Raw genomic sequence first — 16,978 nt, forward strand, 5'->3', positions numbered from 1 at the left:
TGTTTATTCTAAAGTGAAATTATAAAATTTATTTCATATTAAACTTTGTTTTTGTCGAAAAAATTACTTATTTATAATGTATGTTGAAATTAGTTACATATTTCTCTTTATTCATAGCACATGGAGGCTCTTTCCTGTGACGGCAATATTACGGCACTAATTCACGACACCATAGGAACATCAACAGGAACAGACCAGGATACTTTTTATATAACACCTTCAAAGTTGGTCTCCAAAGTTATCGAAGATGTGAGCCAGAAGTTTGGCTACAAACCCGATGAGTTTGAATTGCTGTTAAAAAATAAGAATGGTGAAGTGGTAAATAAAGTTATTTATGATTAAAAACGTGTATTTTTATATATTTCATTTACAGATCGTTTTAAATAATTACACAGACAGCCAGTTAACTGATGTGGGCGTCGTATTTGAGAAGAATATTTGTAACACCTTGATTATAAGAGAAAAAAAGTGTAGCTTGGATGTTTCTGTAAATAATTCTACTATGGGCGAATTACCAGGAGGTTCTATCGATCAGCAACCACCAGCCATAATGTGGTCTTCAAGTAATAAGAGGTTACCTGCAATTTCTACGACTGCTGAATCATCACATTCGTCGACCTCTTCGTCTTCATCTTCCAGTTCGTCATCTAAATACGTCGGTCTTGTTAATCAAGCGATGACTTGCTACTTGAATAGTTTACTTCAGGCCTTATACATGACCCCTGAGTTTCGAAATGCCCTTTACAATTGGGAATTCGACGGGCAAAACACTGCCACATCTATACCATTTCAACTGCAAAAATTGTTCCTGAATTTACAGGTAAGGAACTTACTATTTATAATTGTTCACCGTTTTGTAAAATATTCACATATTTTTTATTGTATGTAATAATAATAAGTAAATAGTTCTTTTTTTGTAGACATCTAGTAAGTCTGCTGTAGAGACAACAGAGTTAACAAAGAGTTTCGGTTGGGATCTTAGCGAAGCATGGCAGCAACACGACATACAGGAGCTGTGTCGTGTCATGTTCGATGCTCTCGAGCAAAAGTTTAAAGACACGGAACAGGCGAATCTTATAAACGCCCTCTACGAGGGAAAAATGTTGGACTATGTCAAATGTCTTGATTGCGGAACAGAGAAATCTCGAGAAGATACTTTTCTCGACGTACCGTTGCCTTTGCGCCCATTCGGCAGCAATGTGGCTTATAACAGTGTTGAAGAGGCGTTAAGAGCTTTTGTTCAGCCAGAAACTCTTGACGGCAACAATCAGTACTTTTGCGAAAAGTGCAACAAGAAGTGTGACGCGCATAAGGGATTTAAATTCACAAAATTTCCATATCTGTTGACTTTGCATCTAAAGAGATTCGACTTTGATTATTCCACTATGCACAGGATAAAGCTGAATGATAAGTAAGAATACAACACACTTAAAAACAATGATGTTACTTTGCTAAATATTCTATTTACTGCTTTGTAGTTTTGTAGAACACTGTTCTTTTTTTCATTTTAATATTTTTTAGAAAATAAATTTCCGATGATTTTGTTTGTTATCCTATTTTCAGGGTCGTTTTCAAAGAAATATTGAACCTGAATTCGTTTATAGCCAATTCGGATTTGGATAGCTTGTGTGATAATGGCGAAGCAATGGAAGAAAAAGAAACGATAGTCAAATGCGACGATAGCAGTACGACGGACTCGGGTTCCGCCCTTGATGATGATAGTTGTCATGGGACTGATGTTTCGTGTACAGTAAATGGCCCAGATAATAACTGTCAAGAAGAAGATGAAGGTAAATTAAAAATATTTTAAGACTTCAAAAAATTACAGAATATTGGAAAAAATCAATTTATTCTATTTAACTTGTAATTTTATTTTCTCATGCACTTATTTTGTAAACTTCCTCCTTTTAAAGGTATAGATGTAAGTTCAGGGGGTAACAATCAAGAAATTGGAAAGGCATGTAATCCCGAGGTGAAAGGTCCCTATATCTACGAACTCTTCAGCATAATGATTCATTCAGGCAGTGCATCAGGGGGACATTACTACGCTTACATAAAAGACTTCAAAAAAAACAAATGGTATTGTTTTAACGATCAGATGGTCAGTCCCATTACCGAAGATGATATAAAGAAAACTTACGGTGGTGGTCCAAGTCGCGGTTATTATTCTGGCGCCTACAGTTCTAGTACAAATGCTTATATGCTCATGTACAGGCAGATAGATAAAGAGAGGAATTGCAAAGCAATGACAGTGGCAGAATTTCCGCCTCACTTGAGAAAGTTGTTGCGAAAAATGAGACAAAAGGAGGAGTTTGACAGGGTCGCTAAAGAAAGGCAGAACGAAATGTTTCGTTTGAAAGTTTATTGTTTGCATCCTATTCAGAAACGATTAGTCGATGTGAAAATTTATTGTACTGATGATACAACTCTTTCTGATGCTACGAAAGATGCGTACCATTTTTTTAAGTTGGAAGGTCTCGTGGCTTATGAAGATTGTCGTTTAGTTACTTTTAACAGGATACAAGAACTAATAGAGTGTGATTTTGAAGAAAACTCGAAGTTTGGCGATATGCAGTCAATGAATATGTCTTCATGGCTTCTTGAAATAAAAGAACCTGGTAATGATAACTAGTAAATTTTTAAATATAGGTATAATAAATAAATAAACGTACGCTTACATTTTGAAAATTATATAAATAAAGGACAATTTATGTAATAGTCCTTTAAACTTTAAAGGTACAAAATTCCAAAGCTATAGGCCAGGAGGCGTAACCGTAAAACTATATATGGTTAATATGGAGGATGAAGAAGTAGATGGACCTGTTAATTTCCGCATTCACAAAGGCGACTATGTAAGGGACCTTTATACACGTGTAGCTGATAATTTTAATATGGACATAGGCAAAATGACGGTAGGATTAATATTGATGGGATAGACGAATGGGATGTGTGACTGTTAATTAATTTTTGCAGTTGGTGTGGAGATCAGAAAGGAATCAGCTTTGTCATCTGGATAGATATGAAAGCTTGGTGCAATTCGATCCTACCTATTTTCATTACAAACTTTACGTGTCCAATGGGTTTGATGATGATCCCGAAAAAACTTTTGAACAGTCTAAGCTGTATAAGATTATCGAGGAGTTTTCATACCTTATTACGTTACATGTTCAACTGCCAAACACTGATCCCAGTGAGTTTTTTATTAATATTTAGTATGAGTAAAAAATATTGAAATAATATACATATAATATATTTTTCTTCTCTGTCATTATGTATAGTACATATTTTTTGAAGTTTTTTNTTGCACTTGTTTCACCGCAATTGTTATTGTTGTTGCTACTGCTAGCGTCCCATGTGGGCATAGTTACTAAACCCACTATTTCGTAAGCCCTTTCTGGCACGGGGGTTATTGACAAGTCCGAATAATACGCACTACTTGGAGCACTGGGAGCATCGGGATCGGTATATGCCGAATTTTGGTATGCGGGACTGTTACTGTCCCTGTCTGTGGCACTGTCCTTAAAATATAAAATTTTAAAATATAAACTATTGTAATATTTATTATTTTTAAGGTACCTTGGAGTGCTTGTTCATACCTTCGCTTGATTCAATACGAAACACGGATAAAATAGATTTGGTAGCTAGTGGTGATGGAAATAATGGGATAGTAAACAATGACATACAGAATTCTTCTCCTCAACTGGGAGCCTCTGCGGCCGCCTCAGTGAGCGGTGCTTCGGAACCATTTGGTGATCAAAGTAATAGTGAAGATAGCAGCTTAAGTGATAGCGATCGGACCCTTGTCGGCGACGCACCTGGTACAATAAGTCTTGCTTTCGTGTTTAATAATCATTTGTATAAAACATTCTTATTAAGTTTATTTTGTGGCAATTTTTAGAAGTATCTGTTTATAGTTGAATTCTATCTTTAGCGACATTAAGTTCCTGCTTGAATAAGTATTTTTATAAAAGAATTGATTTTGTAAATATTTTTTTTTATAATGCAGGTGATTGCATAGGCTTGTTATCAAGTAGTTCCAATTCCCCTGCGGATCAGCACATGTCCTCTCCAAATGATCCTGCCGAAGATCTTTACAATCACGACATATTCTCGCTCCCTGCTGAAGAGATGAATTGGGACGACGAGTCTCCAAGCGATTTCCAGTTGTCTGCCAGTTACTATTTTAAAGCCACGATCGTCACAAATAACAACCCGATTTTAACTCATTCAACTGCCACTTCACCTTCAAACGCCATACCCTTGGATACCTCACCCTCATCGTCGTCCTCGAACTCGGAACATCGCGAGGAACAACGTTGGTGTCGAGTACAAGCTGATAAACGTATAACCTTAGCACGGTTTAAAAAGAACATGGAACCGATTTTGGGGGTGTCAATAGAATATTTTAAAGTGTATCGACAGTGCCCCAACGAGGTGGAGTGGAATCGATTGTATGAATCACTCAGTACTCTCAAAGATGGTGAACGTTTGATGCTGAAATTGGGTAGAGTCCTTAAAAAAGACGAATACAGTGGTAAAGTGTTCAGATTGACACCAGAAAGCGGTGTACCCTTGGAGTTCCTATTTGAGTGGGTGGTAGCCAAAGGACAGACGGTTGCAAGTGCGAAAAAGAAGATTGTCATGGCTGCAAAGAAACAACATATGCTTGACTTAAATTATTACACGTGTCGATTAAGGAAGAAGAACTGGAAATCGCCTGAAAAGGTAAATATTATCTATTAGTTTGTTATTTTAAAATTGGGCGGTTTTTATTAAAAAGGTATACCTTGATGACCAAAAATTTGGAGTCGACATCCCGATTACAAACAATTGGGAAATGTTCATACAAGACATAGGAGAGCCTGAGAAGGTGACCAGCAGTGACCAGTTGTGCCTTTTCGTGCGACGTTGGTGTCCAAGCACATTGACTTTATGCCCTTTCCAAGAGGTGGTGCTCGATACGCCGACGATGGCCGAGTTAAAGAATAAACTGGCCGAGGAGTCACACATACCTCCCGAATTTATCGAAGTTACGCATCCGAAACATAACTTCCCCTGTGATATGAATGTTCTTGAGGTGGACTCGGAACTCTACTGGAATCCAGATGTAACTAGTTTGGAGAACTGGCCTGTTCAAGTTAATGAAGATGGAAGCGTGTTTTTTTACAGGTAAATCACGTTAATAAGTGTAAACATTAATTATATTATTATGATCGTTTTTTCTTTTCATTTCAGAGATAGTAGAGAAACTTTAAAGGAGTTGACAGCAGAAGAAAAAGCGGAAATCACTAAAAAAGAAAACGTTCGCTTAGGTAAATTTAGTACAAAGTCGTCGTATTCGTTAAGGAGGGAACGAGGTCTTAAAATTTACCTGGACCCTAGTAACAAATCAGAAGAGCCTTGTGTGGACTGACATGGTTGTCATCTTATTGAAGACGACATTCAACCTCGACAATATCAGCAAATGCAGTGGCTCAACTTCTATTGTAGCATCAGCTAACGGACCCAAAAGATGTGTCTTTCTTGCTCCTTTCTCATCGTCATTATGATCAACATAAACTTGAGTAACAGTTTTTTGCTGTTTTTATTATTTGTTGTCTGCTGTCGCGGCCCTTTTTATTATTGGCTGATGCAGTTCTTTTTCTCAACTCTAAATATCACAATTACTTTGTTTGTTGCCCTCCTCTCTACTCAGTGCAGTCTCTCACTCTACAACTTTCACATGTAATGTACAAAAATGAAGCTCGCTAATAACTGTTGTCTTATAAACGCAAGTAAGTCTGTGTAAATAGTCTGTATGTGATAGAGGATGTTTAAAAGGTGGTAACGACCACAGGAAAAAACACCACGCTTAAACAAAACTGGAGTCGTCGATAAAACGTGTAAATATTATTTGTTGTTTCCGATTTATTTTGTTTAAGTAATTTCTTCTCGGCCTCTTTTGATGGCTCTTTTGTGCCAAATATGTAAAGTATATAATTTATTTCATAAAACTTTTTTTTAACTCATATAATATTCATTCACAGTTGCTTTTCTAACGCTAAATTAAATCTTATTTATTTCTTTAATCATAGGATATAGTCTTTAAAAAGAGCATGTCTTATCTTATTAAAGCACAGTTTCTATCATTTCAAGTTGGTAATTGATAAATAATGTGTGATTTATAATGAATATTATTGGATCCTTTTTAATAAATTCTTGATTTGGAAGTTTATGATACAGTAAAAATATATATTCTCAATATGTATTTTTGAAAATCATCTTGCACTAATTTTGCATTTTTAGTTAATTAATAGTCAGTATTTTATTACTGAAAATTTTAAAGGTATTTTGGATGATGTTTGTCGAATTATTGGATTATAAAACCTAGCATATTTTTCCATTTTGAAGAATTATAAACAAAAGAGAAGGGTGCTAAAATAGATAAGAAATGTACATGACTTGCACTATTGTTTATTTATTTTGTTATAAGTTTTTATTTGCTAGATTAGATTCAAACAGGATGTGATTTACTAGAGGAGAGACTGCACCTCATTTTTTTTCTCCTTGTAAATATATTCTCCTTACTATAGTAAACTAACATTTATGTTATTCATATTAAATCGAACTGTTCCTGATACCACATTGTTCGAGAAGGATCCAAACCAAGAGATTTGACTCTTGCCTTGCCCTCAGTTGCTGTTTTCTACTTTTGTACATAAAGTGTTTAGCATTACAAGCGTTTTACTTTGTCCTTGCTATTTTACAAGTGTTTCTTTGGATTCTTATGAAAGTTTTCGTTAAAAGTTTTTTGTTTAATTATAAATCTGAGATTTAATTTTTAAGTGGTTTCAACAAATATCTGTGTTACCTTTTTCAATTTATTCATTACCTTTGTAACAACTTTGTATGAACATTTATTTGTGACTGATTAATAAAACTGTTTTCAGTATACCGATTATAATATTCAAGAACTATCAGATTAGAGACTTATCTTTATTTGTATGAACAAGATGCACCAATTATTTAAAATTGAGTTTATCAGCAACTACAAAGATAAGTTAAAAAACTCTGTATTTATTCACTCTACAGGTAGCATCATAAAAGGTTTAAATTCAATTATCCATGAATCAGGGTAAATATGAATTAATTAATTAATCAATTATATTTTATTTTTTAATTGTTATGTAAACATTAAGGGAAAACATTGTAAGCTAAAAACACGTAATAATTGTGATTTTGTAGCAGATACTTTTTCGTTAAATTTTCTTTCTAAAAAGTTTTGCAAGAATTAGTGCCTAAGTAGTAAGTAAAATGAAACATCTTGTATATTAAATATTTATCTGGGATTACCCCATAGTTTTAGTAATATGGAAACCAATATGTATGGATTTGCGCTTTTACCGTGTATTGCCAATTATGACTATTGTCAATAGTTATGGTTAGTTATAGTTTTATGTTGTCAATGTTTATGCTAACCTAGAAAAAGTGTTAAACTAGTTAAAATAGAAAAGAAGAAAGCAAGTAAAATGATTGATAAAAAGACCTTTGTGAAAAATTTAAAACAAAGTTCAAACAATTGTATGCCAACTAAAAATAGGACAGATGATATTTTGAATCTAATTAACGACTTTCGACATAAGTAAATTTTATTGTATAATGTGTGTTATGTTATGCCTTATTATTTGTCGTTTTCAGTAAATTTAAAAGTTCTAAGGAGGTCACTATTAAAACAGAAATATGAATGGAAAAATTAATATCACTGGTCCAGTGGACTACTGTTCAGTAAGTTACTTGTATCATTTTTGTTTATCATTAATAAATATATCATTTTTGCTATAGGACCTTGATAGAAATCGAATTCGGATATTTTTGAATACTCTACCAGAAGAAACTTGTCAATATTATGAGGTAAATTTTAAAGGTTATTCAAGAAGAATTTTTTGATTTTAAGGTAGGGTTCTAATACAAACATGTTTCTTTTTTGTAGGCAATTCTTCTGAAGTTTGGAGTAAAGTTGAAGATCAACAGCCCTTGCAGTACTTAGTAATTGCAAATCTTGAATATTATGCAGGAGATTTTACAAGACCACAAGAGAGATTGAGATATGTTCTATTGAGTAATTTGTCTGAATATAATACTAAACTTAGAATAAGGTAGATACAAGTGTTTTTATCAGTTTTTTATTAGTGATAGTAATAAGTGTACTATTTATTTTAGTGATTATCACCACAAGCTTTGGGGCATATCCATTCAAAGTAGTTAATTCATTTTGATGAAGTACGCATTTTTATTGGTATCTAAGGGATATCTTATCAAATTTTGCAAAATGTAACACATTATTCCTGACCGTGCAGCTTTTGCAATGATGTCCAGGGTCAATAGTGATTATTGCTGTGTTGCGAAATGGTGGATTACAAGCTGCCTGTGGAGCTCATACAGTAGTGTTGGCTGCAAAACATTACTTATTCGTTGTAATGTTTTTAGTATTTGCCAAACTCCTGCTAGTGTTTTTCCTTAGTGCAATAGACATTTACAATCCAGTGAGTATTTTATTTTCAAAAATTTACTGGAATAAAAATGATTGCTTCAAAAAAATGTAATTGGGTTTTCTAGAATCGAAAAATTTAGTATAATTTTTATTTTTAATATTTTATAAAAGAGTATAATTTTGTTCATCAGTTTATTTTTTTAAGAAATTACCCAATTTTTATTTTATTTTGGTGTTTTCAAACGTATATTTTTAACAAAATTAATTATCTTGCAGAGGTGGAATGGCATCGTCGTATGTGCATCGACTTTTATCAGAACTGCCAGCCTGATGATCAGTATCTACAGCAAAGGTAATTATTAATTAATTTTTTTAGCGTTAAGTATCTACATATTGTTGCTAAATGTCATCATAAAAGTTAGCAAACCTCCATGGTAAAACCTAATTAAAAATTAGCTGCACTAAATTTTTGATCAGTTGAGGACGCAAATAAAATAAAATTTCTGTATCATTTTCTAATGCAAGAATTATTAACAAAAAATGAAATTGAATTGAAATAGAGCTAAACAAATATAAGAAAAACAATTTGCTAAAATTTCTCAAACAATTTACACATTCCAATTTTATTAAAAACCACTATTAGCCTTTTAACTGAATTGCTTAATTTTCTATAATTTATTTCCCGTATTACCTTATGTTTTTTGTTCAAAACTGTCGAATAGAAAAAAAAAAAAAANATGGTAATGAAAGTAAATTTAAATAAAGCAATTGTAAACTTGTAAAATGAAAGTTCTCAGCCTAATTAGAAATTATTAAATTCATAAATCAAATCAATTAATCAGTTCCAGGACTTATAAAGCTTTGTAACAGCTAATAAACTTCTTAAATTAATAAATAGAGTAAATTGACCTGGAAAATGAAATTAATGAGTTCGATTAAAAGTTATAAATATATAAATTAATGACATTCGATTTTTATTTTGACGAAAATGATAAAATAACGTTATTTACATCAAGTCTTTTTGAACTTTAGAGAGAATATTTAGGGTTGCCTATATTGACATTCAGTTTCTGCGAATAAATATAATATTGATCCATTGTCAGAGGTGACCTTTCGTTTGTGCGACAGGTCTGGACTAAAAATTTTTGTGAGATGGACAAGTTATATTTTAATTGAAATAAATAGCCTGATAGTTATTTTGTTTAGTTTGGGATTTAAAAAATTTGCCTACAATAATGTTTAGGTGAATGTTTTCAATTAATTTCACAAGGTTTTCAATGTCTGCTCATATCTGTTTTGCTAGTTAATCTTCCAGATATTCGACTAAAATCCATTATAAAATACATATCGGTATTTATAATTATAATTAATTTGTATTTAAGCTATCATAAATCCCTTTTTAGTTTTTGATGGTAAAAGTTGTAGGCATTGTAATTTGCATAGTTTTCACAGTCTCCTTTATTACATTTTGGGAATTTCTTTTTATGTCACAGATAAAAGTAAGGATTATTGTAAAGGTTCTCTACTCTTCCCTTTGAACCCAAAAGTTTGTAATTTGGGTGAGTCAGATTTTGATAATTTTGTTTGTAGGGGACGGGGACAAAATTTGTAAAATCAGTTTATTTGTAACTGCACCCTTTACCCTCCATTTTGAACCTGTAATTTTGCCATTTCTGAAAGTCATAATTTTGAAATCTAACAAATCCTACTCATAAATGAGGCATGTTTTTGGGAAGACAAATTAAGTATGTCGAAATAATATGTTTTTTAAAGTGTTTTCCTTTTGTTACAGATTTTCCTTCCTGTAGGAGATGATTGACTTGACCATCGCAGTCGCCTTAAAATTTGATGAAGTATTATTCTTTTACATGTTTTTATCCATTTATATTGTTAAAATCTTTCTAAGTGGATCTATGCATTTTTCTTATCTAATTTTGTCTTTAAAAAAATGTATAANTTCTAAAATTTCCGATTTTTGTATTAGGAGAGCATAAGTTGCTTGGGATATTTTTAATTTTGGTGGAGGCGCCGGACATGATTAAAAATTTTGAAAAAAAAGTTTTGGTGGAGGCGCCGGTCATCATGTTGCAAAATCAAAATTTCTAAAATTTCCGATTTTTGTATTAGGAGAGCATAAGTCGCTTGGGGTATTTTTAATTTTGGTGGAGGCGCCGGACATGATTAAAAATTCTCGAATTTAAGATTCATAAATTCATTGACGCCTGGATTTACAGATTCCTGTACTTTTGTACTGTCGTTTTTAACGAATTCTGAAATTCGTTGCGAATTAAATTTGCAAATTTCTGTAATTGTTTTTACAGATTTCTGTTTTATCTAACGCAGGCAGTTCAAACACTTTCGTTTTCTTCTAATTGATGGCGCTCATGCAAAATTTAATAAAATATTACCTATCAGAGGCAATAATACAATAATAAAAGACATACACTTAAAAAAATCATTTATTTAAATTTGGCAAGGGTTCATTTGTAATAGTCATTTTCCTGGCTCGGTTTAACAATAATTAAATAATTACAATAAAGAATTAACGTTCACAATACATAGTACAATTTGTGCAACAAACACAATCTGAATAAAGAACATATTTAGATACAATGGATGTTGATTGTTTAATAATTAAATATTTAATTACAATTACTGAGTCTATTTGCGGTTAAATTTTTATAAGTAACACCTAAAGTAATTACTAGTTCAGTTATATACAATGTATATATTTAAAAGTAAATATATGTTCGTTAAAGACATTAAAGAGGGTGAGGATAGGAAGATGAAGATTTGGGGGATGGTTGTGTCCCCCTATTCTCCCTGAATCACTTGTGTCGTCTTCATTCACAGCCACAACGTTATAATTATTGCAAGTTGCTTTGGGCTTTTTGATTGACACCCTGCTGTAGCTACTTTGGGAGTCCTGAACAAAGAGAAAATATTTTATTTCAACTTACATAATTAAATATATATGAATTTTTAGTTTCTCACCGTAAGTTAATGACAGTAGTATCAAAAACATTGAATTTTTAGGATCATAATTACATCTTTCAGGAATTTAAATTGTTTCTTGTTTATAAATAAAATAGACATTTATTGCCTTCTTAAACAATTATAGACATTAATACTATATCACAAAATTAATAATATATTTATAAAAAATCAGCACCAATTCTTGCTTATTATTTATACACTTTATATACACAAAATTTACATTTGTGTGCATACGATTAAAATTAAATTAAATTAAAATTACTTATTTACACTTTTGAATAAAATTTCAGCTCCCCTTTTTAATAATACTTAATTACCATCAGACAATTTATTTTTAATTGGTTTATTTTTTGATAACATGCAGGTAAGTACTTTAACAAGATTTACAGGTGAGAGAAAAGATAAAAGTTTTTGTTTTTGCAAAACTATAGGAAAAAAATTAGTTGGCGTATTCTGTTTTTTATTTGATTAGAATATTAAACATAGTCCGATGGTACAGTACTGTTTTCACTGATAACTGCCAGTCTGGCAGTAGGCCTTCTGGTTGCACTTGTTTCACCGCAATTGTTATTGTTGTTGCTACTGCTAGCGTCCCATGTGGGCATAGTTACTAAACCCACTATTTCGTAAGCCCTTTCTGGCACGGGGGTTATTGACAAGTCCGAATAATACGCACTACTTGGAGCACTGGGAGCATCGGGATCGGTATATGCCGAATTTTGGTATGCGGGACTGTTACTGTCCCTGTCTGTGGCACTGTCCCTATCAACCTCAGCGTATATCCCTTCGGTGACGCTGTTGTAGGGTTCCTCCATGTGGGTGTAGTGATTCTCCCGACGGGATGATAATGGGGGCTCCAACTGAGACGGTTCGGTGCAAGGTCTTCTGGATAACCACGACCATACTCCGTTGGCGGAATTGTGACTGCTGGATACGGGTGGGTTTGGGAACGTTGGGGGTGTAATTATACTTATTTCCTTATCAGTAGGAGGACTGATAGGGGGACGCATACACGTACGAAAGGTCAAACGAAGTGAAGGATGGCCTTCTTCAGAGTCTGAATAAAAATAAATTTGACATATTAAATATTATACGAAAGTACAATATTGTTATAGAGCTTTTCTTCTACGACATTAAGGACTAGTTGCAGTTTCTATTCCTATTTTTTTCATGTTAGGTTTTTGTTTATTAAAACGAAATCCTATCGTGTCCAGCAACTCAATTGAGTAGACCTTCTATCATTTAAAAGAAATTTTGGATTATCATAGTTGACTTCAGTCATGTTTCAGTTTTATTAAATGTTAAAGTGGACTATTTTTCGGAACTTATATCGAGTAAATTTTAGTGAAGAAACTTGTAAAAATCCCCTAAAGTGGTTTGGCGAAACGTGCAACGGTACTTACGAATTCAAAAACTTTGAAAACTGGTCTGTAAAACAGGTACGACCTACTAATTGATATTATCACTTTTTAATATGAAATATGTATATTTTTTTGTGATTACCAAAGATTACTTTAGATTACTTTAGAAGTATTGTAAACAAGAAATACGATAAATATTACCAGCAAAAAAGCTTTTTTTTTTTTTAAGTATTTACAATTAGAATTGAAGGGGTGCAGTCGATTTGTAGTAAATAATTTACTTGAAGAAATGAATAAAATTAAAAATTGTTATTTATAAACGATTAACATTTTGTTATAATTTTAGGATCAACATTGCATGTAATTGGTTCATTGGTTGACTGTACCCCTTCAATTATCAACTTAAGGGAGACTAACCCTACTGTTATTCGTATCATGTTCGAAGTGATAGTATTCTGTGTGGCAGTTGTCGCCGAAGAAGCAATGTTTTCAGCTATTAGAGCAATTATTACGAAAGTGTTAAGACATTGTTTTAACATTTTACCTATCGGTTACAAAAATGACCATTAAAAAATTCTGTATTATACTTCTGTAGTAGGATTACTTTAAAATTTCGTAATAATAAATAAACCATCACTTTTATAACTTACGCTTTTAGCGTGTAAATTTATTAATTGCCCAACATTTAGTTAATAATAATTAGTTGTTAAAATAAAACGAAATATAAGCAACGGATTTACGTTAATATAGAAGTTTTATAAAAAAATTTAAATTATCTTTAAGACATATTATTAATGATCTTAATTACATAGATTACCTGCTTGATTTTTACTAAACAGGGATAAATACATTTGAACTTTTATTATAATAATTAAGACTAAAGACTAAAAATATTCAAGATACTTTTAACCCCTGAGTTTTCATTTTACGATAGTATGTTGCCAAAAACATTATTCTCAAGTCTGTTTTATTAAAATGAAAAAAAACTTGAAAAACAATATGAAGCCTTACTGTTACTGAATTAATCAATTAATATTAATTGGATTAAATAGACAAGTTTAAACGCATATCGCATACATAATTGTCAGAACATCAGAACTTTTACATGTTTTACTCTTCATTTAATTAATGATAAGTAATAAGTATCTGTTCTGCATTTAATTTTGTTTTACATTGCTTCATTAAATGCATAAAGTGCAAATAATTCATGAGTTTGAAAAACAAGTAAAAAATCAGAAATTACATGGAACATCTGAATGCAAGTTTTTCTCATTGTCGGATACATGCAGTTCAATAAAAATTACACGGTATCCATAGAGACAACGCGGTTCTATTTGATGGTTTTTGTTAACGTATAGGTACACACAGTTCTTTATCGTCACATTGGTGCACGTCTAACAAATAAAAGCTTGAAAAGACCACAAGAGAATAATGTTGTTTACTAGACTCTAGCATTAATTATCAGCAAATCTATTTTATATTGCACCGTATATGAAACGGTTGAGTTTTTTTTTTATGTACAATAAGGAAAAACAAAATGCGATGTCTTCACAACACTCATCAGTCCCGTGGGTTTTTACTTATTTTCCAAGCTTTTGTTACTATGATTACACACAAAATGGAGTAAGTTGTGTATCGTAATAACGGTTAAATTTACTTTTTTTACTTAAATATATATTATAATTTATTAAAGTTATGAACTTACCAGCAGATCCAGAATTTTTTATTCTGAAAAAAAAGATAATTGCTGTTACTAACAAATTTTTACTATAAATTTACTATATACAGATCTCATACAATAATTTTCAAAAAAAATCAAATGGAAAACGATTATTAACGCAAGTAAGTTATTAATATTCAGCGAAAAAGTTCCATTAAACTTCAGGGGCGGCTTTTGGGGGTGGCGAGCCTCGCTCTTGCAGGGGCCTCGCGTTCTCGCGTAATTTTCCAATTAGAAAATATTAGGTACTAATGGTACCAATAGTACTAATATTTATTTGAATTTCTGAGACTCAAGAAAGCTGCAAGTATCATTTCTGAATCCTTGATTCTTTTAAATAATAATTAATCTTTGCATTTATTATTAGTTCTTGTTAATTTCAAATAAACAATTTTGAAATTCTAAATTTATTTATTAATAACTTTGTCAAGTAAAATTAATTCCACTCATTAAAATTAATTCCACAAGGACAAGGGCCTCGAAAAGATCTACGCGCCTGGAGCCTCGCAGTGGTTAATGCCGCCCCTGCTGAAGATCACCGACGACTACATAAAATTAATTTTTTTATCTCTCGAGAACAGTATTTTATTTCTGGATAAAAAGTGTCCTATGTCCTTTTCTGTATCAATATGTGTTCAAAATTTCATGATAGGTGTTTTACCTTCGGCTTCACTCGCGTTGATGCGTTAATAAAACTAATTTTTCTAACCCTTGGGAACAGTATTTTTTTTTGGATGAAAACTGTCAATGATTATCGACGACCATATGAAATTAATTATTCTAATCTTCGAGAGGAGCATTTTTTTTGAATAGGTTTTACCGGCGGCTTCGCTTGCGTTGATGTCGTAAATACGTGTCAATCCCTCGGGAAATCACTATTTTTTCTGGATAAAAAGCACCCTATTTCCTTTTCTGTACTTCTAACAATATTTCACCAAAATTTTATAATGATTGGTGGAGTATTTAAAGTATGAAATGGTAACAAACAACCAAATTCACATTCGCATTTATAATATATTAGGATTATTTTAAAGAATTTGAAACAAAATTGTATATTAATTTAAAAAATGTTCCCTTCAGGTTCGCCACGGTACTGGTGTAATTACCTATTGTTCTGATGTAAATTTCCTCTGGGCTGGTTTTGATACAATTTTGAAACGATAGCTCAGCTATATCGTTTGTATCTCAAAAAAGGTCTCTAATAAATATAGGTAGGTATCTAACCGTTTCGAACTAAATTCCGTCCGTATCGACATCTTCTTAACGCATTTTACCATGTAAGGGATGACTGTTTACCTTGTCCATGGATTGTGTAGCTATCGTCGTTTCCAAGTCTCCTATGCATAACCGAACACAATCCTATCTGATTTGTATGGATCAATCACGCGTCTACTTTTCTCTTTTAACGGATGTGTGTAAATTTTGCCAAGACAGGATAACATGTTGCTATAAATTTTGTGGTTTTTTAACCAACGTTTTAGTTTGGTTCTTCTTTTTATATGTTTTATAGGAAGTTTTGCGTTTTCTTGCGTAACTTCTTCGTAAAGAAGGAAAGTATAAATTTAAACTTTACGAAAACAGTTTATAAACTAACAAGGGTTAAATATTTTTAACGCAAATCGAGATTAGTATTTCTGAAAATGATTTTAGACCTAATATTGCAAGGACAACCTAATAATTGTTAATGCTAGACCATTTTTTTGGTCAGTGCAGTAAATAATAGGACATTTTACTTATATAAAATTTATTTTACTGCTTTTAAATGATATTACAATTAATTGTTTAGGGTTGCGTAGGTAAAGTCCTTGTTTTTATAAAACTTTTTATTATATAACCAATATTTGTATAATAGTTTTATCAGTTCTATTGTACTGATAAAAATGTAACAATTATACAGGTCTGCGAAATTTTTTTTTTTAAAATTTTTAATATTTGTTGTAATTGTCTTAAAAGTAATAAAAAACGATAATTATATGGTATACACCACGTCACATTAACCCATAAATGCTCAGAGAACACATTTCCATTTGAACCCTTGCCACGTAATGAGTGCGACGAAAAAATATTCGATAATTAACCAGTGTTTCTATGTTTTTAACGATGCTCTTTTCGATGGTGTTGGTTAAAAATACCTCAGACAATATTAAAGCATGGAAAATCGAAAAAAAACAAAAAAAGCGTGATTTTTGAATTGACTTTTATCTTAGAAAGTAATTTTTTGTGTCCTTACGATTTTTTTACATGCTTAAAACCTATATAAATCACGACCTCGATATCTAAACATGAAATAATCACCGTTGGTCAAGTCGAAATGCCTTTACAAACTGTTTGATCAAACCAAGTTTAATGTAAAGTGGTGGAAGCAATACTTTCTTCTTTCAAACTCGTATTGATGACATTTTTCACTCCGACTTCCAATTGCATTCTAAT

At 31.9% G+C, this 16,978-nt stretch overlaps 3 protein-coding genes across 3 annotated transcripts in view; 2 read left to right on the forward strand and 1 right to left on the reverse strand.

Moving 5' to 3' along the window:
* Nucleotides 1–88: 88 nt before the first annotated feature.
* On the forward strand, nt 89–6,715 carry LOC108744282 (ubiquitin carboxyl-terminal hydrolase 47). Its single transcript, XM_018479979.2, has 11 exons — nt 89–318; nt 374–820; nt 921–1,411; nt 1,564–1,790; nt 1,914–2,618; nt 2,737–2,912; nt 2,974–3,190; nt 3,573–3,818; nt 4,007–4,725; nt 4,781–5,169; nt 5,236–6,715. The coding sequence occupies exons 1-11, from the start codon at nt 121–123 to the stop codon at nt 5,411–5,413; spliced, it is 3,993 nt and encodes a 1,330-aa protein (XP_018335481.1). The 5' UTR covers nt 89–120; the 3' UTR covers nt 5,414–6,715.
* Nucleotides 6,716–11,751: 5,036 nt separating this feature from the next.
* LOC108744172 overlaps nt 11,752–16,978 on the reverse strand; it is a 65,229-nt gene continuing 60,002 nt past the window's right edge. The window contains exons 3-4 of the mRNA XM_025976778.1: nt 14,534–14,563; nt 11,752–12,524 (exon numbers count right to left, since the gene is read on the reverse strand). Of these exons, the coding sequence (XP_025832563.1) occupies nt 11,944–12,524; nt 14,534–14,563 (611 nt within the window). The 3' untranslated portion in view covers nt 11,752–11,943. The remainder of the gene's footprint in view (nt 12,525–14,533; nt 14,564–16,978) is intronic.
* Nucleotides 12,564–16,978, forward strand: part of LOC108744232 (L-lactate dehydrogenase-like) — a 152,311-nt gene continuing 147,896 nt past the window's right edge. Inside the window, exon 1 of the mRNA XM_018479892.2 lies at nt 12,564–12,906. The gene's annotated coding sequence lies outside the window, so the exon portion shown is untranslated. The remainder of the gene's footprint in view (nt 12,907–16,978) is intronic.

The sequence above is a fragment of the Agrilus planipennis genome, unplaced genomic scaffold (assembly GCF_000699045.2).
Source record: "Agrilus planipennis isolate EAB-ADULT unplaced genomic scaffold, Apla_2.0 scaffold13, whole genome shotgun sequence".
Classification (NCBI taxonomy): domain Eukaryota; kingdom Metazoa; phylum Arthropoda; class Insecta; order Coleoptera; family Buprestidae; genus Agrilus; species Agrilus planipennis.

What these genes read in the sequence shown, in the direction of transcription:
- LOC108744282 (XM_018479979.2), top strand. Translation starts at nt 121, where the DNA reads ATGGAGGCTCTTTCCTGTGACGGCAATATTACGGCACTAATTCACGAC. An exon ending in AGGATAAAGCTGAATGATAA is followed by an intron (nt 1,412 to 1,563) that starts GTAAGAATACAA and finishes TCCTATTTTCAG; the next exon opens with GGTCGTTTTCAAAGAAATAT. An exon ending in TGGACATAGGCAAAATGACG is followed by an intron (nt 2,913 to 2,973) that starts GTAGGATTAATA and finishes TAATTTTTGCAG; the next exon opens with TTGGTGTGGAGATCAGAAAG.